Source organism: Zeus faber (genome assembly GCF_960531495.2).
Source record: "Zeus faber genome assembly, chromosome: 6".
In the NCBI taxonomy this organism is placed as follows: Eukaryota; Metazoa; Chordata; class Actinopteri; order Zeiformes; family Zeidae; genus Zeus; species Zeus faber.
Window position 1 is genome coordinate 22988355 of NC_137201.1, and position 27904 is coordinate 23016258.

The window sequence follows — 27904 nt, forward strand, 5'->3', positions numbered from 1 at the left end:
GATTATATAGAGCTGCTTTCACACATGCACAACCGACTGCCCCGATAATCAGGTCCGGACATTGTCCAGAGTTGCCCTTTCACACATGTAGCAAAAAAGGCTAGAGCTAAAGGCAAAAAAGGCTACCGACTTCTCAGTAATTGGGCTTTCTTCTTTTTTTACGTCCAAATACTCCAAGTATTCCGCAATAAAGATGAGTGGAAAGGAATAATAAAGAAAGCAGAAAGGAATAATAAAGAAAGCAGAAAGGAGTTTGCAGCAGCTACAATCTGTGCACGAAGATGAAGGTAATTAACTGGTGCATGATAGAAATGTTATCAACACATGACAAGCCCACTCGCTTGCTGTAAGTGATCCGAATAATTACCTGCTTTGTTCACACATACCGCTCAATCGGACATTACCCGGACTTTGTACTAGGGTGCTGGCTTGGTAAAGTCTGGATAATGTCCAGGTCAAATGATTGATTGACACAACTAATCGTGGTAATGTCCGGTTAAAGCAGCTTAGTACCTGCAAGAGAATTTGCCACGTATATTTTCACATACAAGTAATTTGTTGTGGTAAAGATTGGGACATGGCTGAACATAAAGTTTCCATAGAAAAAAAAGCAGTCTAAACAAAATAAACCCAGAATAGTTACATGTACCAAAACAAGCATATTTTCAAAGAAAAATTGCCAAATAAAAGCAAAAATGAAAATATAACATTATATAAATATAGAAACAGAATATACAAAAAAAAAAGTGCATGCATAGGTAACTTATGCATAGGAAACGTTAACTCAGCTCTTACCTGAACCCAAGAACATGCCTTCCTCTTCGACGTCCACGGCCCTCCACAGTGGGGACAAGAGTTTGGACAAAACACAGCGAACTGCAGTGATCATGGTGACATCCTGCACCCAGCAACACAAGACAGGATGAGAATGGGCTCACACACAACAGCAGCAGCAGTAGCAGCAGCAGAAGTTGACAAAACAGTGAAGGCAAAAAAAAAGAGAAGGAAAACAAACCGGAATGCAATAAAAATAGATGTACACATTTAAACAGAAGAGAAGAGGGAACACCCAGTACAGTCGACTGGACACTTAAAGCAGGATTATATAAATGTGAAAATAAAACGGATTTTTTCCCAAATATATTTTCTAACATTTGTGAAACGGAGCTTGCGATGTGCTAAGGGCATGTGAACACTTTTGTAGGGACGTGCAAGAGACGTTCGGACGACATTCCAATTCCCCACGACATTTTCAGTAGGACGGGTTAGCCGCGCTAGCTTCCACCAACTTGCAGCACGATGAGAGTGATGAAACGCCGGTGATTCACAAATGTGGAGCTTTTACTTCGTTTCAAGGGGTGGCAACGTCGACGTTTACAAATGTTGGGTTTTGTTTTGTTTTGTTTTTTTTACCTTTCGTGCCACAAAAGCCTCGAAGTAGCGCTCCCTCCCGCTTCGCGTTCAACCGAAGACGGCGCGACCGGCAGAACTCCTCACGTGTTGCCAGATGCACAGTAATTAACTTATTGGCGGTGTCGGGTTTTTGTTTTTTTTTGGAGGGTTTTTTTTGTTTTTTCCCCCCGCACGGTCAAGTTCCTAAAAGGGCGGAGACGTTGTCGGATGTGTTCCACAAGTTCTCACACCCCAAATCGCCATCCCTGAGACGACTTTCTCCCCAAAGAAAACATTGGTTGCGTTGATCTCGGCGCGTGATGATTTCGCAGGTTTTCCCATTAACCTGGCCACCCTTCACACGCGCGCTCGAAATGCGCGCGCTCACGTGAGGTTTCCTCCATAAGTCACAATATTCAACAAAGTTATTTGAGTTATTCCAGAGTTATTGTGAAAATGTGATGATCCGTTATTCCTCCTTCACCTGCCCCAATTTCGGAACAAAATGAGCCTAAATTAATAACTAACACCCATTCATCAGAAATACAGGAATGATAAAAACTATACTTTATTATAGTTTGATTTTACTCTGGATTTTTAATGCAAACATTTTAATTTTAGTTGTTTTTAATGTATTTTTTGATTTACAATATCATACAACAAGGGAATTACCTATATATATATATATATATACTGTATATATAAATACCTAAACATATATATGTTTATTTATTTTTCTGTGTGTGTGTGTACATACTGTATTTACATTTTTTTTTTTTTAATTTATGTGTGTGTGTGTGTGTGTGTGTGTGTGTGTGTGTGTGTGTGTGTGTGTGTGTGTGTGCGCGTGTGCGCGTGTGTGTATATATATACAACTACATTACTGAGGCCTATCGCAAACACTTCACTTTACATTGGCCTGTTTCTCTAGGTGTGGTCCCTTCGGCAATTGATGCAGTTCCAATTTGTCTTCCGGTGTCGAAAAGAAGCTAGATGTTGCATTCACAGTCTCATTTTAGAGACATTACTGAACGGGAAGATTTTGTGCACTTGAAAAAAACAAAAAACACCTTTAAACATTCTCACCTGGAAGCCGTAGCAGTACACACCCAGCATTCCACTGTCACCCAACGCCTTCTGAAGCATTCAATTTCAATTGATGTGTTTTGGCAGGGAACCTCTTCGGGGCCTGCTGATGTGATGGAGTAAGGATGAAAGTCCGAATGGTTTCGCTTTTCATCACCTGATGGACCTTTCGTACGCAGCAGCATTATTGCTAAGTTTGATCCCCGCTGCTCTGTATGAGTAATGTATTTCATTTTGAATGCCCACCACATGCCATAAAGGTTTGTTGAACTTCAGGATTTATTTTTCGTGACTGAAATACACCAGCGCCTCGGTGGATTCCAAAATAGTTGAGGGAGGCAATTTAAAGGCATTATAACCCAAGATGTGGAGATGTATTTCAGCCAGTTCCACTTTTTCTGTAAATGTTATGACATTGTATAAGTCACTTTTTATAACTTGGGTGGATAAATAACAGGGATACTGCATTTGGAAAGGAGCAAGTCTCCCTCTTGGGTTTCATGGCTTCCTCTCGTTGAACCCAGTAACATTAAAGCTTGTAAACAAATCGATTCAGGCTGCGGTATTATGTCTCTGATCCACAGTGACCTCCATCAATATCATCCAGAAAATACAGTGTTTCACCCTTGGTTTCCAGCTATTTGAGGAGTGCATTGTTGTCAAATCAGAGTTTTCTACGCGAGCCTGTTGTTGCTTTGTCTCTGAAGTGACTGCCCAGAGCTTTCACTTTACTGACCGGCAGCCGTGGCTCCTGCGGCCGAAAACAAGCCGCTTGTTAGTCGGAGAGTTTGTGGAAAAGTCAGCGAGAGACTTTCCTCCGTAACACTCGTCCTGCCTCCATTAAAACCTGATCCATTCTAATTCAATTTAATTCAAATTCAAACAAAAAAAACCCCAACCACTGTATTTAATAATGGTTCACTTTAAGCAGCTGTCCAATTGTGTGCTTAGATATGTAGATAGATAGATAGATAGATAGATAGAAAGATAGATAGATAGATAGATAGATAGATAGATAGATAGATAGATAGATAGATAGATAGATAGATAGATAGATAGATAGATACTGTACAATACATGTTACTACTGTGCCCACACGAGGGCGGTGGTGTCAATATTTCCATTCCCCACCAGATACCGATGGAGTGCAAATGAGGCCATCAGGTCCCATCTCACACTGCTGCTATAACTGGATACCCCACTGACCCTGTTTAATGAACACGAATGCTCTAAATTTATACCAGCTATCGTGGGGATCAGGGGGAAACTGGCCCAAATCAGATAGTCCTTGACAGTAAACTTCCCCTCTGTAATTAGAGGGTGAAGTGCCTCATCCAGGCACAGTGGAGACAATCTGATTTTAGGACCGGAGCTGGGCTCCATCAGGTCATCTCCTCGGGAGGCCTGGAACCGTTTAGTATCGGAGCGACTGAGGATCCCCACAGGCCCTTCGCTGATCCTAGCTACTGTAGAATGGCATTGCGAGGAGGTCGAGGAGGATTTGTTATTTTCATGGTTTCTCCAAATTAAGGGAAGAGGAAATTCGTTTAGAGGTTGCATTTGAGTTCATATGGATCGTTCCATGCAAAACCATGAAAACCAGAGAAAATCTTCAGAGGTTTTGATTACAATATGTACAGTGCACGGTGTACAAGTGTAGCCCACGGCAAAAAAATGGGATTAATTAGATAATCCCTTCAGAGATTCTTCTGCATTCCGTTTCATTATGGGAACCACATGCAAATATGAATACATTTGGCAAGATGGATGTATATAAAACACTGGCGGGGAGGCTAAGAACATGGACTGGGGCCAGAGTTTTTGTTCAGAATGTATTTATATCTGTTATGCATTATGGTAGAACGGATGCATGCATAACCAAATGTTGTATAACCTTCTTTTAGCCCAGGGTTCCCAAACTGGGGCCCGTAGCCCCCCTAGAGGTCATTGTATGAATTGCAGGGGGGCTGCAGTACATTTATTCCTTTTTTTTTTTTGTTTTCCTTTTTTTCCCCTCACAAAGCATTTATACTCAAACTCGCTGATGATGGTGGATTTTTTGTTGTTTGGTTTGCACTTTTTGTCAGCAAGGTTCAAGTTATATGTTAAACCACGTGGCAGTTTATTTTAAGCGGATAAAATGTGTACACCTTTTTTTGTGGTCCCCATTTCAGAGATCAGTCTACCAAGGGGCCTTGGAATAAAAAAAGGTGGAGAACCTCTGGTTTAGCCTACAAGGTTTCTGTTTTGGAACAGGCTGAATCGCTGAATAGTCACTGAGTCTGTTTTATGATTACAAAAATTGTATCCTTGATTACTACCACTTTTCAAGCTGTATTTTGTTTAACTGTCGAACCATCAAGTATGTTTTATACATTAGGCACAGTTCATAAAAAAATATTGATATTGGCTCAGTACTATTTCATAAGAATGTGTGTGTTGTTCTAATGGGAAGGCATGTTTCCAGGGTGTCTGCAGATATGAGACAGATAAATATAATATGTTTAAGACATTTCTAAGACAAATCTTAGGCATTTTCCATCAGGTAAGTGTAGCAGGTATTGGGTTCCGTGGTGCACTTAGGGTTTTACAACATAATAATTGTATATTTTTACCAGAAATATATGATATTATTTTATTTTACTTTGTACATTTTGAGTGTCATGATAGTAAAATCCAAGGCTCCATTGAAATAAGAAAAAAATTAGCTGAGGAATGCTTATTCTTACCCTGTTTTTTTTATCATGAAATTATTTTACTTGTGCTAATATTCTACTCTGTAAATGCCATTTGCTTTACTTTCATTGTCACTATCTGATGCCTTCTTTAAATGTAATGCACTTTGAGTTACATGTCTTGTATGAAAGGTGCTATACAAATACGTGGTTAATATATTATTATTATTATTATTATTATTATCAAGACCTTGATTTATTTTGACAAAAGAATAAATACATGGTGAAATAAAATCAGAAAATAATTACTGTATGTTGAAATGAAGACCTCATTCATTCAAAATCCTAAGAGGTCCTACGGGTTAGTATAACATCAGACATCAGACAAAAAAAAAATCATGGACAGATAAATTCAGAAAAAAACAAAAACGTTTGTGTTGAGATTACAGTAGGACATCGTCAATCCCAAACCCCAAGAGGTAGTCTTCTTAAAATGTAGAAGAAGAAAAACTCCATCCGTTCAAAGTGAGGACAGCTGAATGGCTTGCTCAGGACCTGCAGACACCCTGCATCCATATTGTGAGTCATATTCTATTGTTTGGAGAGGAAATGCCCCCTTTGACTGACTGACTGATTGGGAGGGGAGAGCGGCCTATAATAGAGACCGAGAGGAGCGCACCAGGAGACGGGGGGGGCGGGCGGGGGTGGGAAGGAGGAGGAGGAGGAGGAGGTCCGTGGCTCCGCGGCTCCGCCTCCTGCGCACCGGATCACCATCTCCCGTTCCCCCCCTTCAGGCTGGAGGACACAGGGGAGAGAAGGAATAAAGAAGACGAACGAGGAGAAGGGCACCAGACGAAGCAGCAGGACCATGGCCGTGTTGAAAGCGCCGCAGCTCGAGGACTCCTCTCCCCCTACTTCCAGGGCTTGGACCCCCCGCACCGGAGACGCAGCCCAGAGGAGCGACGCGGCGGCCGGGCGTGCGAGGCGCACAAAATGAGGGTTGTCTTCATCCAGAACGCCGGTTCGGTCGCTGCTTTCTCGGGTGGGCGACGACACCGAGGGTTCCTTTCCTTTTTTTTTTTTTTGAGCTGTGAGATAAGACGAGAGATAATGTGAACGACCCAGAATACTAGACAGACTACGAGATCACGCCAGTCCACTAACAAGTAAAACAAATATAGATATTTTATTGCTCTTATATGTTATTTTCTACGGAGCTCGCACTAATATTGTCCATAAACGCAGGATAATAGATTTTTTTTTTTTGTGCGACGGTCGACAATCGAATCAATATAATAGTCTACGTCATAGCCCTAGAATTAATATTATATATGGCTGTGTATCATGTTCTTATAATATTAGACCCATGATGTTCTCCTGATGAGCTTTGTAGTTACTGACTATTATTCTGTATTATTATAACAGCCTAATTAGCATTAAATGGTAGAAAACAAAAACATATCTGGTCACTAAAGCATGATCAAAGCAAGTGATCAATCAAGACAATCTGGAAATATACTTTCCATGACTGAATAGTATATTATCTAGTACGTGTTATTCATTGTAATTTATTTATTTATTAATACTATTACTAGGCCTATAGGCGTTATATTATCTTTTTTTATATTTTTTTTTAGTAAGAAATATTTAACAGTGGGGGGTTTTGGTTGAGATGGAAACCGCTTGTCTGTCACCCCACCGGGTGTCATCCCGCCCCGAGTCCAAACAAGCTCTCACCCCAGCGGGCAAACCGATGGGGGGTGACCTCTGCCCTCCGCCGCCAACGCCTGGCAGCAGCTCACCTGCAGAGACGGCTGCGATGGAGCGCAGTGACGGGAGGAGGAACTCGGGCGTGAAGAAACACCACCACAAGCACAACCTGAAGCACCGCTACGAGCTGCTGGAGACGCTCGGCCGGGGGACCTACGGCAAAGTGAAGAAGGCCATCGAGCGGCACTCCGGGAGAGAGGTGAGCCACTTGAGAACCCTCTCCGCGGCATGTAAACATCTGTCAAGGTCCTTGGAGCTCAGTCAAGATGCCTGTAATTCAGGCGTAGCCTTACTCCAGGGGTTGTCTTTTTTTATTGGAGACTAAGTTGTATTTACTTAATCTAACTATAATAAACACAGTGTGGTTTAGCATTTAATATAAACTGACTAAAAGTGGCACATCTTTCTGCAACTCCTTCAAAGACACCGAGGGGGGCCGCCGACCCTAGTTTGCCAACCCTTGGCCTGCTCCTAGCAACACCCAGCATAGGGCTATAATAAGCATCCCGCTGCACAAAGGCGTGTGCGTGTGTTCCCCCGTTGGGATTTCCCCCACTGCTCTCATCAGACCCCAGAGACCAGAGAGTCTGCGCTGCACACGCTCTGCTTTCCCAGTGGTGTCCAGCCACCGGATGCCTGGTGTTTAAACCTCGGCTACTGACTGACTGCTGCAGCTTCAGTGACCCCCACATTAGGCCGTATTAAAGTCGGCCAACGGTCCTTGCCTTCGCCCACGCACATTGTATGGGGGCCAAAGAATACAGTGTACTGTAGGAACGAGCTGCAAGGTTCAGCACTGTTGAACTCTGCACAACGTTGATGGGATCAAGTCCCTGTGCTATTGTTTGTGCTTTGCTACACACTTTGTGTGTGTGTGTGTGTGTGTGTGTGTGTGTGTGTGTGTGTGTGTGTGTGTGTGTGTGTGTGTGTGTGTGTGTGTGTGTGTGTGTGTGTGTGTGTGTGTGTGTGTGTGAGAGAGATAGCAGTCTCTCACTCTCTTTTTGGCGTGCTGCCCATCCAAAACTACATCTGCCATCTGCTGTTTTGCGCCTAACCTCTGAGCTGTTGTTTTGGATGTGCCCGCCTCTTTAAATATGTCCACGTGTGGCAAAATCTGACCCCGGCACCCAACCTGGCAGAACATGAGGAACTTTCCATGTGTTAAGAGTGCCGGGGGGGGGGGGGGGGGGGGGGGGGACTCAGTATGGGTCAGCAATGCACACCTCTGGTTTCATAGCTCCTGGCAAACGCACGCTGGGGGAACACTAACCCCCCCGGCTCAGTCTTACGGCCTCTCCCGCTTAATTCATTGCCGTGCTGCACATTTTATGGCTTATTAATATAGTAATGGCAGGGTTAGTGTTAAGCATTCTCATTTCACAATTAAGATTGAGTTTCATCATGTCTTTGGAAGTTTGGGATATTGTTCCCTAACCCCCCCCCCCGTACTATTAAAAGCAACTAAGTCCCTAACTTATGTGTCCCCTAACTGTATGTGTCCACACATTGGGATAGCAACTTGTAAACACATGCAGTCATCTTCGATTTGGAGATACGTTATGAACCACAAAACCAATATCTGACCTTGAGCTAGAAGGTTGTTTCGGACAGTTTTCCATATTATATTCCACTTGATACGGCTTGATTATAAAACCAAATGTAACTTCTTTCATACACAAATCATCACTCAATACCAAAATGGTGATAGAAAAAATACAACATCGTTCAATCTAGCCCCTACATTTCATCCACAGCAGGACATCTTTCCTCCAGGCCCCAATTCCTAATGAGGCTGAAGCATCTAAAACATGGATGAGTTCATGTGGTTGGTTGTGCGTCTTGCGGCGGCGCTTGAAAGCATCGGTGGACCTTCGTTGGTGCATGAACAGCCGAGCAGAGGTCAGCCGACCCCACGGGGGCAAGTGTGTCCCGCGCTGCGCTGGCAGTTTATCCGACCTCTGACCCTGGGAACAGTGTCCCCGGCGTCCATATCGCAGATACAACAGCTTGTTGAGAGCGTTATGCAATCCAACCAACCTGACTCACTGAAACTTTTTTAAACTAGATGCTCAGAACTGTGTGTGTGTGTGTGTGTGTGTGTGTGTGTGTGTGTGTGTGTGTGTGTGTGTGTGTGTGTGTGTGTGTGTGTGTGTGTGTGTGTGTGTGTGTGTGTGTGTGTGTGTGTGTGTGTGGGCATCGAGCGGCTTGAAAGGGCTGGAGAAAGATTGATTAGATGTAAGCACATTCAGTGTGTCAGTGTAAGCCTGACTAAGTGAGCGCCGCTCTAACCTTTGCAGCTGTGTGTTGTGTTTCTTGGCAGCCGGCTCCGAAAAGCCAGTGCAAGGGAGAAATACTCGGTCATAAAGCTGAAATTATGCAGAGATATCTCTATGTATATATGTCATACGCGAACCATAATTAATTTTGTGATTCCAAGGAGGCGTTTTGATGGATTATATGTAAAGAGTGAATCTGTGGGAAAGAGAGAGAGTGTGTGTGTGTGTGTGTGTGTGTGTGTGTGTGTGTGTGTGTGTGTGTGTGTGTGTGTGTGTGTGTGTGTGTGTGTGTGTGTGTGTGTGTGTGTGTGTGTGTGTGTGTGTGTGTGTGTGTGTGTGTGTGTGTGCCATATGTCATGCCATGTAGGTGCCTTTAGTAAAAAGGTTGTGGTGACAGCAGGGCCTAGAATGGGTAGTGACACATGAAAGGCCATCCGTCGCAGGAAATGAGATTGGAGAGGAAAGTTAATATCCTGTATGGGAGGGAGGGAGGGAGGGAGGGACACAGGGAACCCCATCATAACAAGAGAGGGAGGGAGGCAGGGCGTCACTTAAAGGGGTTAGAGAGTCACGTTAATATGAGTTTAAAGCACTAGATTACATCACTCCCCAACAATGGATTCACTCTGGAGAGCAAAACACTGACATTCCAGCGCCGTGTGCTGTGCGCTTAAAGAGCCGCCAGGTTTTCTGGCCCCGGTCGAGAAGTTGGTTCTCTGGAATCATGGAGGATTCTGCCTCTACACGTACTCTCGCTATTGTCCTCTTGTAATATCTCTCAATCTTTCTATTTCACTCCTCTCTCTCTCTATCTCTCTCTCTCTGATCCACACACACACACACGCTTCACAGGAGATGAACATGATCCCCAAAAGACCAAGGGAGGGTGGGGTGGTTGGGGGTGGTGGGCGGGTGGGTTGAATTGGAGATAGATGCCTCATCTTTTTTTTTTTTTTTTTTTTTAATGGCCCTGAGAATGTGCTAGCCGATGTCAGGCTCTGGTGAAGCGAAATGTGGACTTTGACTTCAAACAGCCTCTGTCGTAAGCAAGCGAAACTTGTACCTGGGAGAAGCCGCGGCGGGCAGCGGGGCGGCGGCAGTTTGCTGTGAGTGACAGTAATGGCCGCTCCACTTGAGGAGAAGCGTAGCTGTGTCAGCCAGCCAAGCCAGCCAAGCCAGCTGGCGGGCGGGCGATCCGCAATCCTGTTTAATGATCCACTACGGGGTCATGGCAGGAGAACATGAGGAGAAAACACAAGAGATATCTGGCTTTATCTCAAGCCCTTTGTGGGAAATGCTTGCTCAGTTAATGAGCCTGCATACAGTGTGGTATTAGGATTGTGGCAGTCAAGGATTGATTGCTGGCTTTTTATAAGAAGGCACTTTTCGTGTGCTCGGGCTACAATCACTCGATGGAAATTTTAACTTGCCTTGTCACTAGTTTTGGGTTGATGTCTCTCATGTTGCTTGGAAAGTTTTTCTCTTGCAGTCAGAATTAAAATGGGATGAATTGGGGAGGTCCATAGTCCATGGTTCATGGTCCATGGAGGTCAGAGGTCATGGAGGGGGTTCATGGTCCTTGGAGGGGGTCCATGATACATGGACCCCCTCCATAGTCCATGGAGGCCCTTCAGGTCACAATAGAAATGTCTACATTTTATAAAATTAAAATTCAATTTACATTATATTCAAGGTACAACTTACATTGTACCTTCAATTTTTTTTAAATTACAACTAGTAAGGACTTCACTTGCACAGTTGTTGCACCGAAGGAAGGGGAGTTCAAACTCTTACAAATCATTTTAAGATCGGAAGCAAAATGTTCCAATTAATCCTATGAGGTAAGCGGTGTCGAAGGCACAAACAACTTTTTTCCAATTAGGAATACCAGCTAACGAAGGCCGCCACGCAGCATGTGGACACACTGGACCCCCTCTTGTTTATGACCAAATCCTTTTCTTTAATTCTATGTAATCAAGACACGCTCTGGATGGGAACTATTCCGGTTTGGGGTTATTTTTATGGATGTACACGGTAATTTGCTTGGCACCCGTTACTGTGGACTGTGGTTTCTTCTGCATGGAATAAAGCAGGGCTCCATGGAATTCAACCGCTTAGCTCCAAGAGGACAAGAGTTTAAACTAACAGAATTCAGAATGAATGGGCCCTATATAAGGCCTGATCAAAGGAAGCTAAGAACTGAATCCAGAATGTTTAGGCTACGATTATAGGGACATGTGCGAGACAGTGTGCTCTTATTGGTTTATTTGGAGTATCCTGGTAACCTTTCATTTGTTAGGAGGGCATTAACTAAACAGTGGGAGTTTGAACGCATCCAGTCGCTGGTGAGTCTAAGCCTGGTGGTGCCTGCAGGACAGTGAGAAATTATCAAACCAAATGTAATTATTTACCAGAGAACCTCTTTAAAAAGCAGCCCTGTTGGGTATGTTAGAACCCTCGACCCGAGACTGCCCTGTTTCCCTGACGGGATGTGAGTGCAACGGTCCTTTGGGAGGGGAGACAGCGTAAAACAGTTTCGACCACAGCCCATTCCAGACAGACCGCTGCCATGGAAACCCTGGTGTAAAACCTTTTCGTGAATCTGCCACTCGATCTCTCCATTAGAGCGGGGTTAGGGGGCCCCAAATTCGAAGGGCAGCCGAAAACATAGACAAAAACACAGGACTAAACGTGGGCTCCGGGCCCTAAGGAATACAAAGGAAGCCTCCATTAGGGCGCCACGTGGCAGGTTATTTTGTCTGAGGGAGAGCACCTTCAGATGCCACCCTGGAGACTGAGGTTGGATTGCACAGTAGGAGAATGAGATGAGACCCCCGACCCCTCCTTTCACAATGAATGGATCGGCCACATGTCCAGTAACAAGGCTCTATCCCATGTTAAGTGTACATTCAAGATAAAGACTATGTACGTGTTGTGGGCACTGATTTCTGTGGAAATCTCTCATAGCCACTCATTACAACGACCCATTAGTCATTCATGCACTCGTCCACTGGTTCCAAATAAAACGTGCCGTGTAACTGAACATGAACTGCAACTGAGTAACTGAACAACATTCTCTTTCTCTCTCTCTCTCTCTCTTTCTTTCCTTCCAGGTGGCCATAAAGTCGATTCGGAAGGAGAAAATCAAGGATGAGCAGGACATGGTTCACATCCGCCGTGAGATTGAGATCATGTCGTCACTTCGCCACCCACACATTATCTCCATCTATGAAGGTGACTCGCGCGCGTATGCGCATGTGAGTGTGTGCGTGCGTGCGCATGCGCGCACACACACACACACACGCACACACACCCACACCCACAGGCTCACACACAGACATAAACACAGTTAGTCACCGATTATCACGCATTCCCATGAATGGTGAAGACTTTTAGGCGAGAACTCTGACAAACATTCATAGAAACTCATATACGCACGCACACACACACACACACACACACACTGAATGAATGAACGACCGAACGAACGAACGAACGAACGAACGAATGAATGAATGAATGAATGCAGTCGTCAAGTTACGTGCACACCTAAAATACTCTCTTCACACCATCTCTGTCTTCCGGCACTGGGGACAAGGCTATGGGCAGTGGCGTAAGTACCGACGGTGCAACCAGTGCAGCTGCACCGGGGCCCAGTGGCCGCTAGGGGCCCATCCCTTCAGCACGCCAGCGATTGGGGCGCCCACCATCTGCGCTCCACTGTGCGTCCCGGTGATAATAATAAAAGAAGACCGCCCCATCGACAGATTGCCTAGAGTGGCAAAATGGCTTGTGTGTGTGTGTGTGTGTGTGTGTGTGTGTGTGTGTGTGTGTGTGTGTGTGTGTGTGTGTGTGTGTGTGTGTGTGTGTGTGTGTGTGTGTGTGTGTGTGTGTGTGTGTGTGTGTGTGTGTGTGTGTTCCAAAAAAATATTTGCATAAGGGCCTATCACCATCATGTTACGCCACTGGCTGTGGGAATATAATGTTGTGACATGGAGATGTCATAATAAGACCTGAACTACACCTCTGGGATGTTCTTCATCTCCTCTGCTCCGTCAGGCCACCTGGGCTGCTCCATGTCTGGATGGCTCTGACAAAGCAGGGATTTTTGTATGTGTGTGTGTGTGTGTGTGTGTGTGTGTGAGCTTGTGTTTCTGAGGGGTTCTGCGAGGGTTGCCTGTCCCCACATCTAAGGGATCTCACCCCGATTCTTCCCTAGTCTTGATCTCAGAGCTAGACATCTGTTGATACTTAAAGACAACTGCAGCTGTGTGTGTGTGTGTGTGTGTGTGTGTGTGTGTGTGTGTGTGTGTGTGTGTGTGTGTGTGTGTGTGTGTGTGTGTGTGTGTGTGTGTGTGTGTGTGTGTGTGTGTGTGTGTGTCTGTCAGCCTGTCTCTTAATGTCTACTGTAAGTGTCTGTTTGAATTGTCAGTGTGATTGTGTGAGATTTGTGTGTGTGTTTAACTTTGTGTGTGTGTGTATCTTTCAGTGTGTGTTCATGTGTGTCTGCCAGAGAGGGATAGCGTGAGAGATCCTTGAACACTCATAACAGATAATAAACTTTATGCAAAACTTAATATATTTCTTGCATGTGGACTCAAATAAAGAACGTGTGTGTGTGTGTGTGTGTGTGTGTGTGTGTGTGTGTGTGTGTGTGTGTGTGTGTGTGTGTGTGTGTGTGTGTGTGTGTGTGTGTGTGTGTGTGTGTGTGTGTGTGTGTGTGTGTGTGTGTGTGTGTGTGCGTGTGTGTGCGCAGTCAGGGAAGCAATAAGCGTTGACCTCTGTCACCCCGGCCTGCCCCCGGTCTCACTCCAGTCCGGCGCTATGCAGATGGAGGAAAGGCCTTAAGCTTCCCCTCGAGCTAATTCCACATCTCTCTGCCAGAGCGAGCGGTTCTTGAAATATCAAAGCCTCCTCAGACAGCATGGCATATTTACTCTTTCGGGGAACTTCCTTCCCTGCCGATATGAGCTCTATTGAATGACTCAAACTCAAACTCGGAAACAAAAACACAACAGGATTGGTTATGGATGGAAATAATGGTTAGCGTAAAGGTTAAACAATTCCCATTGAATTCTTTCAGCGGTATTGCATGCAATTCATCATTTGATAGAATACAGCGGAGGCCTCTGTGCAGGTAATAAAAGTCACAAGGCGCTGCCGTGTGCGAGCGAGTTTTGTGCGATTTGGAACGCGTGACTATTTTTAATGCTATGTCAACACGGCAACGGTTTCTATGGCCCTGCTCGGGACGCCCGCCCCGCCACAGCAGTGGCTGCTTTTGTGTCACTGCCCCAAAAGGACTCGCCCGCTGAGGTCGATGCCATAGTCCGAGGGGCATTATCAGCAGCATGTCGAAGCGACAAACAGAGCTATTTGTCATGGGAACGTGCCAGCAGTCAGCTGGAGGACTGCGGTCGAGCCTGATTTGCTCATTGGCTGGGGCAATGATTAAAAGAACCCCCAGCTTTATAAACTGAGGAGCCTTTATGGTGTTCCTACCTCCCTGCTCAACCACCAAACTCCACAAGCCTCTCTTATTTAGTGCTTTGCCCTCCTTTCTGGTGTTTCTCCCTAAACCCAGTGTTTACTGTTGTGGCCTGGCCACCGCCCAGCCTTGCCTCACAGATGTATAGGAGCACCCCCACCCCCAAATATGTGTATATCCGGCAACACCCTCTGCGACAGATCCCGCTAACTGCCTTGTGTGAAGTAAAGCAGAACCAGATGTGCGTGTGGAGATTGATTTTCACCACTCCCTCGCTCTCCTCCGGGTTTTGCACCCATCAGCATGCTGCGTGAGGCATTCTTTGAGTGCATTTTCCTCGTTGTTCGCCGGGCGTAGCTCACAATCCCGTAACTCCGTCTCCACCCCAACTTTTAAAGTCAAACCCAAAGAATGTTGTAAAAGCTAAAAGTGCTTTGTCCTGATGAAATACTCATGTATTATGTTTCTTTGTGAGACGCCGCTTTGTCCCAGAGCCGGGGGGAGACGAGCCCCGAGTGACTGTGACACGGAGAGAAAAGTAATATCCCTTCATTTTTTCTCAAACCATTGCTCATATCTGCTCCACCCACCATACCAAACTCTCACAATACGAGAACCTGTTAAAAAGAACACTTGAAATGATTCATTAACCACCTTCTAAACATGTCATTCTGAGATAATCTGGTTAAATTTCAGTCCCTCTCAAAACAATAAAAATAAATAAATAAATTTTTAAAAAAAAGATTATCGTGCCTTGCCCTCTACTGGCCTAAAGGGTGCACAACACTTAGCTCCAGCTAACGCTTGCCCAGAATTATACGGACCAGAAGAAAAAAAAAACGGAAAAAAGCCGACTGAGCTACTTGTTCGAAATGAACGAAGCACTAAGTAGACTCAAGCTGCCCCCCCCCCCCCCCCCACGAAAAACAGGCTGTCACTAACCCCGCTTATGTAAGTCAGGTAATTACCCCACCATCAGGGGTGCGAGGTAAATGGGAGCCCACGCTGAGAGCCGGCTGTTCTATTCAAACCTCACTCCTCTGCTGGATCACCCAGGTCATCACTCTGCTCCACCAATCGCAAAGTCCCACCGCACTCTTTCCTGAGATCATGTGTGTTAGTGCCCGAAACCCAAGTCCATTTCAGAGTCTGTAAGATTCTGTTCACTAGTGTTCCGTCCGTAACATGCCCATTCAAAGATACATCCTGCATCTTTGAATGGAGAGCCATCCATATATTTAAGTCCTAAAAATATTTAGATGTGTCCCGATGGACGCTGTTGTCACAGAAAAACATTGTTTTTCAACTTAATGCTTCTATACATGCAGTGCTCCGTGAAAGAATGACATTGAACCTCAACGTGTGATTGGGGGACTTTCTTTCCAATACAAACACAAAGGTGTGTTGATTGGCCGGTTTTGCAATGTTGCCAGTTTTCCACGTCTTACCCCATGCTGCCGTCTTACCCCGTGCTGCCATCTTCGACATTCTCCGCCTCCTGTCTCCTACCATAACACCGTCTCTGCCCGAGAGCAGACGGTCACAATCGGGGAGCATTGCCATCACTCAGCGTGTGTGTGTTTTTGTACGGGGGGGGGGGGGCTATGAAGGTGCTCACTCATGGGTGGAGAAAGCGGAGGCCTTCACCCCCGGTGACCCGACTGTGTGGGAAAGCCAGCGGCCACAGTGAGGAGCGACGCGGTGGACTGTGGTGTTTCCTCTACACTTCTTTGGCCTCTCTCTCTCTCTCTCTCACTCTCTCTCCCTCTCTCTGCCTGACCAACCATTTCCATTCGTTGCTTAAATTGCAAGAACCATGTAGCTTAGTGGAAATGATAGACTGGTAGGCAACATTTTTGCACAAACACAAAACAGAAAGTTTGGTGTTTTGGACAAAAAAAATGCATGGAATCCATTTGCGGAATGTTTCCTCTTTGTGTGTGGTACACCAGGACGAGGGTTAGGTGAGGTTTGGCAAGATAAGGAGTCCACGAGTTGAGTTCCCAAAACCGTGGTGGACTGTATTTATGACTCATCGATCTCTCTCTCTCTCTCTCTCTCTCTCTCCCTTTTCCCCTCTTCTTCTCTCTCTCTCTCTCTGCTCTCCGAGGGGTTGGTTTGATTGAATCCACAGCCTCTCCCTGCAGCAGTCCTGTAAAGGGCTGGAGTTATGAACATGAGGTGGGGTTTAGGTGATGTAACCCGGGGAGCAATACAAAGAGGCTCTGCACTGCGTCGGAATTTGGAATCAAGATGGGGGGGGGGGGGACTCACTTTACTGTGCGTTTTCATAACACTGTCTGCCAGGGATTATGAAATGATTGTAAAAAAAAAAAAAAAGGTCCTGGGACTCTTTGGCTTCAAGATAAGATACAATAAGATAGCATAACATGTGAGATAAGATGAGGTCATTTCAGATAAAATGACATCAACTGTATTCATCCCTAATGAGATTGCTATTCTAGCAGTTGCCCAATGAATTTGCATAAAAACAAAGTAATAATAAAGATAGCAATAATACAAAATAATACAAAAATAAAATTGTATTGAAAATAATTATAATAATAATATTACGGAAATTCGGAAAGTAGTACCAGTAATGTTCTTGTCACATTAATATAATGCATAACTTAGCTGAAGTCTATAAACATAAGAGTTCAGGAGTCCATAAACGCACCAAAGTACGATTTTTAGTTTGTTGTCATCAAAGGTTTCTGTCTCTTTCCCTTTTCCCCTTTCCCCAGTGTTTGAGAATAAGGACAAAATCGTAATTGTGATGGAGTACGCCAGCAAGGGCGAGCTGTACGACTACATCAGCGAGCGGCGGCGTCTGAGCGAGCGGGAGACGCGACGTTTCTTCCGACAGATCGTCTCTGCTGTGCATCACTGTCACAAGGTAACACACACATACACACACACACACACACACACACACTTGGACTTGATTTTCTCATCTAATTACGTGCCTTATACTTTTTCCTCTCATACATTCTGCACATATCCACTTCTTTTGCCGTCCAGGATGGTTCTCGCTGTAACACTAACCATGCGTCTCCGCAGTCGACCACATAGCCGGTCAGTCTGCTGCTGCGCTGCTGCTTTTATTGGCGTCCTGGGCGTAGGGAGTCATCTGTTTCAGAGTGGAGATGGAGCACAGGCCAGTGGAGTGCAGGCTTACGCTCCACTTACTGAGCGTAGTACTCTACTACCGCACTATATCGTACCAGGGGTTTGGGTTGGCTTTGTTTACGCTCTCCCTGGACGCTCTCGTTGCCTCCACCTTCCGTCCAGATGCAAGCACAATCCTCCTCCTCCTCCCCGAGCTTGTCATCCACTGTCCAACCCCCCGCCCCTTCCCCTTGGAACCCAGATCTTGTTTGAGTAAGCACCACCCCTCCAACCCCAACCCAAACCCGAGTCATCGTCTCTCCAGCTGGAGATAGGGATAGGGGTGATGTCATGCTCCTTAGATAGCATGGTGCCTGACAGCCAGGGAAGATGAATCATCACGTAAGCGCCGGGTGGAGGAGTGTGGCTGACTGACACTGGAAGCGCCGCCCAAGCGGGAGCCTCTCGCCAACCAATCGGAGCCGTGTGAACGTGAGCGCCGGTTGCGATCGGGGGGCGCGGGGGGGGGCATACGAAACCAATGGGACGACAGGCCACTGCGCTGAGAAGAAGCCACAGCTGTGAAGAGGGTGAAGTCACTCCTGCTCCTCCCATAACATCTTAAAACAGGCCGGCTTCCACTCTGTGCCACATGTTAACCCACCGGGCCTTTTCAGACGGGACCGGCGCTCCCCTCCCTTCGCGACGAGATGCTGCCGGGGAATCATTGTTCGAGCCGGCGCGCAATTAGAGAGGCCCGTGTTTGTATGACGTGTGTGCGAGTCGGGGGAGAACATGAACGCGGCAGATGTCAGTGGGATCCTCCCAGAGGGGACAGCGCCAGTTAAACACTTACTACACTAACATGCCGCCCTGATTTCCCCTGGAAGTTGCGAGGCCGCCTCTGTCTGTGTACGGTAAATCATCCGTGAGCACACATGGGCTGTTTGTTGCTCGGAATAATCTGCCGTGAGTGATATGGTAATAGCTGCGTGATCACTATTGTATGTTGTCTCTCATTTTTTTCCCTTCTACAGAATGGGGTGGTACACCGGGATCTGAAACTGGAAAATGTGCTACTGGATGAAAACGGTAATATTAAGGTAAAGGACCACCCCGGACTTGATCTGTCATGCAAGTTACTGTATATCCCCTCCACCCTCCAAAGAAACGGCACCTCGCATCATAATCCCCCCCGGACGCCTTAACAAGAAGAGATTCAAGATTCAAGATTCAAGATTTTTTATTTGTCACATACATATACATACTTTCATACATATATGCAGTGAAATGTAATGCAACGCACCCGGTGATAGCACACAATATGTCCTAGGTAAAAAAGAAATAAAAGTAAAGAATTCCTTTCTAATAGACCGACTAACTGACTCCTAAAACATAATACAGTAAGTTGAATACTTATAGAATAAGATAAAAATATATAGAAATAAAATACAATAAAAAATAAAAGGAAATAAAATGGAATAGATAGAGGGAATATGCCTATGTATGTACAGATATGTGCAATTAAAGTGGCATGTGAATTAATTAATCTCGTATAATCTCTTTATGAGGGATTAACAATCACATGCCCGCCTTTGACCATCACACCTGCTTTGCCCCCACAGATCGCTGACTTCGGGCTGTCCAACCTCTACCACAAGGACAAGCTGCTGCAGACGTTCTGTGGCAGTCCGCTGTACGCTTCGCCAGAGATCGTCAACGGGCGCCCGTACCGCGGCCCAGAGGTGAGGGCTCCGAGCGGACGGCGTTTAGGACACGAACGCTCCTTAGTGCGTTTCCTCAGCACGGGGCCGCGAAACCCACTACTGGTCCACGAGCGCCTCCTATGGGGCCGCGCACCGACTGATCTGCAATGGGCCGCAGCCCGTCCACCCTACGCCTTAAGAAATGATTTGCCTTAAATAGTAATTAGCTTGACCTCTGAACCAGCGAAATTTCCCACCTTGGAACTCAAAAGTTGAAAGTTACTTGATTAATAAAGGAGGGAAATATTAGCCGGAAGACTTTTATTTGTCTTAAACTGTTTTTTAACCTTCATCCAACCAGGGTGGCCACTTTGAGATTGAATCTCTTTTCTAAGAGAGCCCTGGCCAATGAATACAGCACATAAAATGAAAACAAATAAAATAAAAACATGAAAACAGCAACACCCACAATGTAAAAACAATTAGCTGCATGAGCCTTGATATTGGAACAGGCTGCAACTGTGTGTTTGAAATCTAAAAATTAAGCTGAATTTCTCAGGTTTAAGGTCGTTCCTGTAATTGATTCGAGCACGATGCGTTAGAACTGAAAGCTGCCGTGCCAAACTCTGATGTGAAGCGTCTGTTCTTGTGAATTGAGGTGGAAAAGGCTGAGAATCCCTGCCTCATACACAACACACACAAGAATCTGATAACCCGTATGACTCGTGTTCTTCTAATGTCTTCATCATCTTCATCAAAGTGGTTGTCATTTGTATCTACACAAAGATAAAAAAAAAAACAACAACCATGAGTCTAGCTCTCTCACATCTTCACAGTGGGAGGCTTGGGTGGGGGTGGAGGCTCAAACACTGTCCGTATCACCCAGACCCCCACGATCCTCCCTTTTGTGGCGCTGAGTGGGCCCCTTTGAACTGCGTGAGATTTCTGTCGCTCCCACTCTCTCCATCTAACGGGATCGGAATGAGCTCCGCAGCCTCCCTGGGAGACCACGGGCACAATCCACGGTGTCTGACTCAGCAATGTCAGTTTAAAAATATCCCAAAGGGTGTCGCCTCCAGACTCCAAAGGTCACGGTAAACAAAGAGAGGGAAAAAAAAAAAAAAACGCTTTTCTTTTTTTTTTTTTTTTTTGTAATACAAATTTCAAACGTTCAATTTCATCGTAATTCACTATAATTTACCCGAGAGCGCTAAAAACGGCGGCCGGCCGATCGCAATCGAAATTACAGAACGACAGTTGAGGTGAAATTACAGCTAAACAAGGAGCTTAAAATAGAAACACATCAACGTGGGACTGGACACGGAGCCGTTGGGCCTCAGGAGCGGACCGACGGCACCGTGGCCGCCGGGGCCAGATAGCCAAACATTCCTCCAGCCGCAAGAGGAAGTTCAGCAGCTCCTTAAATCTCCCTATCTGACTTCCTGTTCCCAGCAGGGCTGGAAAGTGACCAAGCACAAGTACGCTGTTGCTGTACTTCAGTACATTTTCTTTCACCTATTTATTTGTAAATTGTAACCGGGATCTAAAAAACGTCCAGTGGCACTTTATACTTTATTATACACTGTGTTATAACAGGACACTGGACATGACAAACCCTTTTACTTTTAATACATTAAGCACATTTAAGAGTAAGTACTTACTCACTTTTACTTGAATAGAAAATATCTATGGTGGTGGTCGATGGTTTCACTTTTACTTCAGTGATTTTTATGTCACAGTGTTTGTACTTTTACTTAAGTGAAAGGCCTTAAGTACTTCCTCCACCACTGATTCCCAGACAATCTCTAAGCTTCAGCTTCAGCAGTCAGGAGACACATTCCTCCAGATGTCCTGTCCTCCCCTTGCCACGCTTGGCGCACACACACACACACACACACACACACACACACACACATTGATGCAGGTCTGCTAATCAGAGTCAGTTGCAGAGTGTCAAAGACGAGCTGTCAGGAACCAGGTTACGGCAGCTCTGCCATCTCTGTTGGACTTATTACACCCACGGCCTCCACCACCTCCCCGGTCCCCAGACACACACACACACACACACACACACACACACACACACACACACACACACACACACACACACACACACACACACACACATACACACACACACGCTTATGTAACTGCCTACCCAGAAAGCCACATCACATTAGGCGGGTGGTCAGGAAACGCTTGCTTTTGCTTGATAGACTCGAGGAGATGGCTGGGGTGGCTTATTAAGGAGGAGTTACATTTTTTTTCCACCGATGCAGTTAAGAGTATTGACAAAATGTCAGGGTTTCTACAGAAAAGACACCAGCGCAATTTCAGAGGGCCTCCTCGAGTGCATCTGGATATGAAATAAGGATCTTTATTATGGTACAAATAGGGCTCTGCTGCGTAACTCAGTTTTTTTGTCATAATTAGGCGAGCTCAGCTGCTCCGAATGAAGTTACTGAATGAAGTGCCGAGAATCACCAGCCTGAAAAAGACGAGCGATATTGAGTTCCATTGCATAATACCCGGTGTAAAGAAATGCAGCTCTGGTGCATATTTGGGGTGCTGATATCAACGTCTCAGTGGTATGGTAAGACCGTAATGCTGACCCAAATTAATTATTTAACTTTTTGTTTGGCCGACAGGTGGACAGCTGGGCTCTGGGGGTTCTGCTGTACACCCTGGTCTACGGGACGATGCCGTTCGATGGCGGCGACCACAAGAACCTCATCCGCCAGATCAGCAACGGGGAGTACAGGGAGCCCACGCAGTCCTCAGGTACTGATCCTCGCTCTGTGTGTCTTTGTCTCCTTCATTCCACTTCTTAACATGAATGAAGACATTTATCAGGATGTTGACGTATAACATTTTTTGCACATGCTTCACATTTGACGGCAATCTCACGCGACTGGGCTGAGTCGTCTGTGAGTCACTGTTGTACGTGGTGATCTCATCTGTCCCATTCCTTGCCAGATGCCCGAGGTCTCATCCGCTGGATGCTGATGGTGAACCCTGAACGTCGGGCCACAGTGGAGGACATCGCCAACCACTGGTGGGTGAACTGGGGCTGGAAGAACAGTGTGTGCGACTGCGAGACCCAACGTGACCACGGAGGCTCGCCGATGCTGGCCCGCTTCATCGACTGGCAGAACCGCACCGAGCCACGAAGCGCTGCGGGCCTGCCCCAGCTGCTCCGCCAGAGGCCTAAAAAGTCCAAGAAGGAAAACAACGAAGTGGGGGAGCCCCACTGTGGAGTGGAGGACAAGCCAGGGTTGAAGAGGCCCAAGGGAATCTTGAAGACCAGGGTGACGTCGCCCGGCCTGGATGAAGTGGAGCTGGGACAGGAGGCGCTAATGCAGTCGGCGGAGGGGGGAGAAGAAGCCTCCAGTCCAGATCGAGAGGGAGAGGACCCCAGCCTGGCAGGGGGCTCACCGGCCAAGATGGTGCCCACTCTTCCCAAGAAAGGCATCCTGAAGAACAATCAACAGCGAGAATCAGGGTACTACTCCTCCCCGGAGCGCAGCGAGTCCTCCGAGCTGCTAGGGGGTGCCACAATGTCACTGCTTGCTACCTCCCCACCCAAAAGAGCCATGGGTAGAAAGGGCATCCTGAAGCGCAACGGCAAGTACTCCACCTACAGCGGGCCTCCCTCAGCAGCGGCCGTCGCCGGGGCCCTTGGCGAGCCCACCTCCTCGGCCGACTCCGGCCTGTCCCGCAGCCAGAGCCGTCCCTCCAGCATGGTGGGGGAGGACAGCTCCATCCTGTCGCTGTCTCCCAGCTCCCTTGGTGGGGCCGAGTGGCCGCCTTCCAGCCCCCGCCTGCGCCCCAAGATCAGGGCCTGCGTCTCTGCTGAGAACCTGCTGCAGCTCACCAACTTCACAGGCTTCCAGGCAACGCCGCCGCTCCAGGGACCCAAGTTCAGCCGTGGCTCCCGACCGAAGGGCTCGCCGGGGGACAACGGCAGCTTCACCTTGCTGGGCGACCTGGAGGACATGACTCAGGTGTATCAGCAAGCCTTGGACATTAGCAGCAACCTTACCTAACCTAGCAGCAGGGTGGCACAAGGAGTGTGTGTGTGTGTGTGTGTGTGTGTGTGTGTGTGTGTGTGTGTGTGTGTGTGTGTGTGTGTGTGTGTGTGTGTGTGTGTGTGTGTGTGTGTGTGTGTGTGTGTGTGTGTGTGTACGCCAATGCAGGGCCCGACAATAACAGTTGCCCCAGGCAACCACATTTGGGCCATTATCAACGATCTTGTGCGTGTTGTCAACCACAACAGTGAGAGAATGGTCACCAGCTTGGCAACCACTCCTGAAAGTTTGTGTTGGGTCCTGTGTGTGTGTGATATATAGATGTGTATGGGTGACGTTGACGACCGGTGTATTTCTGGGATATACCTTTTTTGGAAGGTAGTGATTTCCCAACTAGGGTGGAAATCTTGATTGGAGTGATAAGTAAACAACACACACCCGCACAGCCACACACACACACACACTATTGTACACACATGCATGCACTTCTCTGGCCGGAAGAAATTCAGTTTGCATGTGTTTGTGAGAATGTGAGAGAAAGTTGCTGGCAGAAGAGAATGCCACCCAGTCTGTCTTGTCGGCCCGCCCAGAGACTTTGCTGTGTTCAAAATGTTTACATATTCAGCAAAAAGGCAAGTTAGAATCACAAACGCAGAGACCAGAAAATGGTTGGCTCTCCTAGAGAGCACCACCCATTTTTATTTTGAGTTTACAATAGCACCTTAAAAACTCAGACGGAGCACATGCTTTTGTGATCTTCACTTCCTGAATTGAGAGAAGAGAAAAAGAAAAAAAAAAGAAAGAAAGAAAACAAACCAGGGTCTTGCTCCAAAATAACTGATGATGTTTATGAATTGATTATTTATTAATGTTTTGTGTAGCTTTTAGTTTTTGATGCCAAACTGGTGGGTGCTGGCTGTTTTACTGGAAGAGTCCAAAGCTCATTGTCTCCGACCCTTCGTTTTGGAATTGACATATATAATTCTGTTACTAAGTGATGGGGAAACGTAACGATATATATATATACTCCGCATATATAAAACTGTGGCTGCGCATGTAAAGCGCACAGACAGGTGTATCTTCATAAAATGCGTATGTCCTATATATGTGTATGATACTAGGGAATATGTAGGAAGTGCCTTTTTTTGGATTTTATAATGAAATTATGTATGTCATTTCCTGAAAGCGGAGAGAGAAGAGGAGCCAGGCCGACCTGTCATCACTTGTGTTGTTCTGAAATTGTTGTTTGTGAATGTGGAGAGGACCCAGGACCCTTAAACACACAAGCCTTTTTACTTTTTTTATTTTTTTATTTTTTTATTTTTTTTATTAGGGGGTGACAGGGGTGGGGGGTGTTCAAAGGTCACGCAAGGACTTTGAGACAGCGCAAGAGATGAGACGGCGTTACCTCCTTGAAATTACAGGCCCGGAGGCATGATGGGGTGGATTATAATATGCGGCCTCGGGAACGAGAAAACGGGTCTTTAATTAGGTTGTCTGTGTTCAGCGTCGCGTGCGCCCTCAAACCCCTCGGCTCGGGCCGTCTGCAGTTTGGGTGGTTTGGTGGAACAAGGGCTCGTTGGCAGCGGTGGCGGAAGAAGAAGAAGGAGAAGAAGGGGAGGGGGAGGAGGAGGACTGGAGGGGCTCACGTAGAGAAACCTTTAGTGAAGGTAGATGTCTCAGACAGCTTCCTCACTGTCCTGGAATGTGCCCGGCAAATAAAGACGCAGCTGGCTCGCTTTTTTTGTTTTAAACTCTCGTTGTGGGGAGCACCTCAGCATTGATTACATGCCGTAACCCGGCCAGCGGGGCGATGGTAAAGTATGTCTGTGTACTTTGCCACAGACATAAAAGGTGGTTCCTACCCCCCCCCCCATCCCCCCGAGCGCATTAATATTTGGCCCAGCCCCCGTTTGAAAAGAGCTCAGTCGGTGGATTTGCTCGTCGCTGATGACACAGCGCATTCCGCAGACAATGGCTGGAGACGTGTTGGTGCTGGGGATCTTATCGGGCCCCGAGCCGACGCAGGCAGCACAGGTGGGATCTGCGGTCTGCGCTCAGCCCTCCAGCTGTGTATACTGGTGCATTATGTCAAGCCGGCACAATTAGCCAGCTATTGTTTTCATTTGAGTGTAAAGAGAGAGTTGGAGTGTGCAGCCATTTGTAGCTCACGGGCCAGAAAGAGTGTGAACAAGTGATGCCTGGAATGGTGGAGAGAGAGAGAGAGAGAGAGCGGGAGAGGGAGAGAGAGAGAGAGAAGGGCTTTCCGGTTCAGAAAAAAATGGAAGGAAAGCATGGAAGGTTGTTGGATTTTTGGAAGGAACAAAGGTTACAGTATGTAGACTAGTGAAAGTAAAGCAAGTCGATAGATAGAAAGTAGATGGAAAGTTAGGTTGTTTTAGGGTTCTTGTTTTGTTTTGTTTTTTTTCTTTTTGCCAAAGACGTGAAAAAGCTTTAAAGCGGTTGACAGCAGGTTGGAGAGATTACAGACTAATGACTAATAATTAATTGTTTTGGGTTTTTTTTTTTTTGTTTTGCTCAGAAACAGGATTCCCCATCAGTGAATGAAGTCACCATTACACTAGCTCATGTTTGTTTTTTCATATTTTTTTCATGTTTATTTTCTTATTATTTCTTCTTTTTCTGCCGGCCATGCACGCTGCAGGCTGTTGATACAGCTTGTGTGAAGGGTCCCTTTTTTGACTTTGTGCATTCTTTTAAGGCCGTAGACCTAGTGTTACACTTTTCAACAGCAGGCGAGTACAAGGAGTTTGAGGACTGACATCACCCAAAATATCAGATGGTGTCGGTGGAAAATCCTGCAGTAGATTGTCCCCGAGGAAGAAAGAAACAATAAACGTGCATTGAATGTTTTCAGTGGTCTGCCCGTGTGAAGAAAAGGTCCTGGGTATTGATTTATATAAGAAACCTGTTGCGTATTATATTGCATTTTATTGTCTTTTGTATTGCATTTTATTGTCAACTGGATTTACAGTGATGAAATTATACTATGTTAGTATTTTGTTTTATTATGCTTCTGTTTTTGATTCTCCAAAATATAAGAAACTTTATATTGCTTTATGTTATGGCAGAAAAACCTTCCTTCCTTCCTTTCTTGAATTTGGACAACAAAACTAAAACATCTGATCTCACATATCAGTTTATTCCGTCTAAGTACACAGGCGGAGTCAGAGAAATTGTTCTCGGTCATATTTAATTCTTAGTCAAACTTACTGAAAATATAGACAAACTGATTCACTGATTGGAATCCATAATATTGAAACGATGTCCTGTTAATGTAACCTCATACTGTATGAAGGCGAACACACATATAAGGCCAGCCGCCCTGAAAGCGGTGGTTTGTTTGTCTATACAAAAGTAGGGGAGTGCCAAAATGCTGGAACATCATCAGTAGAAAAGTATATAAAGCAGTGGAAAGAATCTGATGATACAACGCTCACTTTGCCAAACTGGAAATAACTGGCGCATATCCGTTAGTTTGCAATAACAGCTAATCATAGGAAAACTTGACTGGATATTGTTATGACAATAATAATAAATTAGTATTATTTTGTTATTTAAGTATTATTTTTATTAGGGCTCATTACTATTGTTGGCTACTGCCTTTTGTTTTCTTCTGGTGTCTCTGATGATCATGGACTGCCAAGGTGGATTACGAGTGCCTTTGCTATCTTTTATGATTTATTTTCTTTTATTTTTGATAACAAAAAAATTATTAACATTGTGTTGTTTTTTTTTATACGTGTATTTATTGGTGATCAAGCCATTGCATTTGAAAAATTGTCAATTTACTCCATGTTTATGCCTTGGCCTGCTTTGGAGTGTGTGTGTGTGCGTGTGTGTGCGTGTGTGTGCGTGTGTGCGCGTGTGTGCGTGTGTGTGGGCGACACACTGTAAAGAGAGATTCTTTGGGATTCAGCCTTGTTCAAGTACACATTTCATGAAAACCAAACCATAAGATTTGCCAAAATCCTGTAAAATGTCTTAATTCATTTGTTTGGGTGTTACTCCATTCAACATCATGCCTCTGTAAGTACTCAAACAACTCTAATAAATGAATCAAGAGAAGGTTGTGTGTGTGTTTCCTTTTTTTATCTTTCAATTAAATTCTTTGCCTTATTTGAAAAGTATGCAAAATATACAAATAGGACAAACATTTCAATGTTACTGTTTCAATAAACCGCTTCAGTTTGTGGAAACAACCTAACAGCTGCCTTTTAGTCATTCTGCAAAGATTTCCACCCTCAAACAAGCCACAGTAGAAAAAAAGAACCTGGAGTTCTTGTCTGGCTCGGCGGAGACATGAGTGTCTGTTTTTAGTACTTGTAGAGCTAATTAATTGTCAAGAGAGAAC

At 45.7% G+C, this 27904-nt stretch overlaps 2 protein-coding genes across 2 annotated transcripts in view; one reads left to right on the plus strand and one right to left on the minus strand.

The window, feature by feature from the left end:
* The window catches only part of mov10l1 (Mov10 like RNA helicase 1), a gene marked incomplete at both ends in the record, with an annotated part of 31932 nt that extends 29394 nt beyond the window's left edge, over nucleotides 1-2538 (minus strand). Inside the window, 2 exons of the mRNA XM_080002887.1 lie at nucleotides 796-898; nucleotides 2479-2538. Coding sequence (XP_079859013.1) covers nucleotides 796-898; nucleotides 2479-2538 — 163 coding nt within the window. The remainder of the gene's footprint in view (nucleotides 1-795; nucleotides 899-2478) is intronic.
* Nucleotides 2539-5953: 3415 nt separating this feature from the next.
* On the plus strand, nucleotides 5954-27618 carry nuak1b (NUAK family, SNF1-like kinase, 1b). Its single transcript, XM_080002630.1, has 7 exons — nucleotides 5954-7122; nucleotides 12313-12433; nucleotides 17432-17583; nucleotides 18833-18898; nucleotides 19421-19540; nucleotides 22150-22282; nucleotides 22478-27618. Exons 1-7 carry the CDS (start codon nucleotides 6826-6828, stop codon nucleotides 23545-23547), a joined length of 1959 nt encoding a protein of 652 aa, XP_079858756.1. The 5' UTR covers nucleotides 5954-6825; the 3' UTR covers nucleotides 23548-27618.
* The last annotated feature ends 286 nt before the right edge of the window (nucleotides 27619-27904 follow it).

Coding starts and splice junctions, on each gene's coding strand:
- nuak1b (XM_080002630.1), top strand. CDS start 6,826: ATGGAAACCGCTTGTCTGTCACCCCACCGGGTGTCATCCCGCCCCGAG. Junction 18,899..19,420: donor ATGAAAACGGTAATATTAAG/GTAAAGGACCAC, acceptor TTGCCCCCACAG/ATCGCTGACTTCGGGCTGTC. Junction 19,541..22,149: donor GCCCGTACCGCGGCCCAGAG/GTGAGGGCTCCG, acceptor TTTGGCCGACAG/GTGGACAGCTGGGCTCTGGG.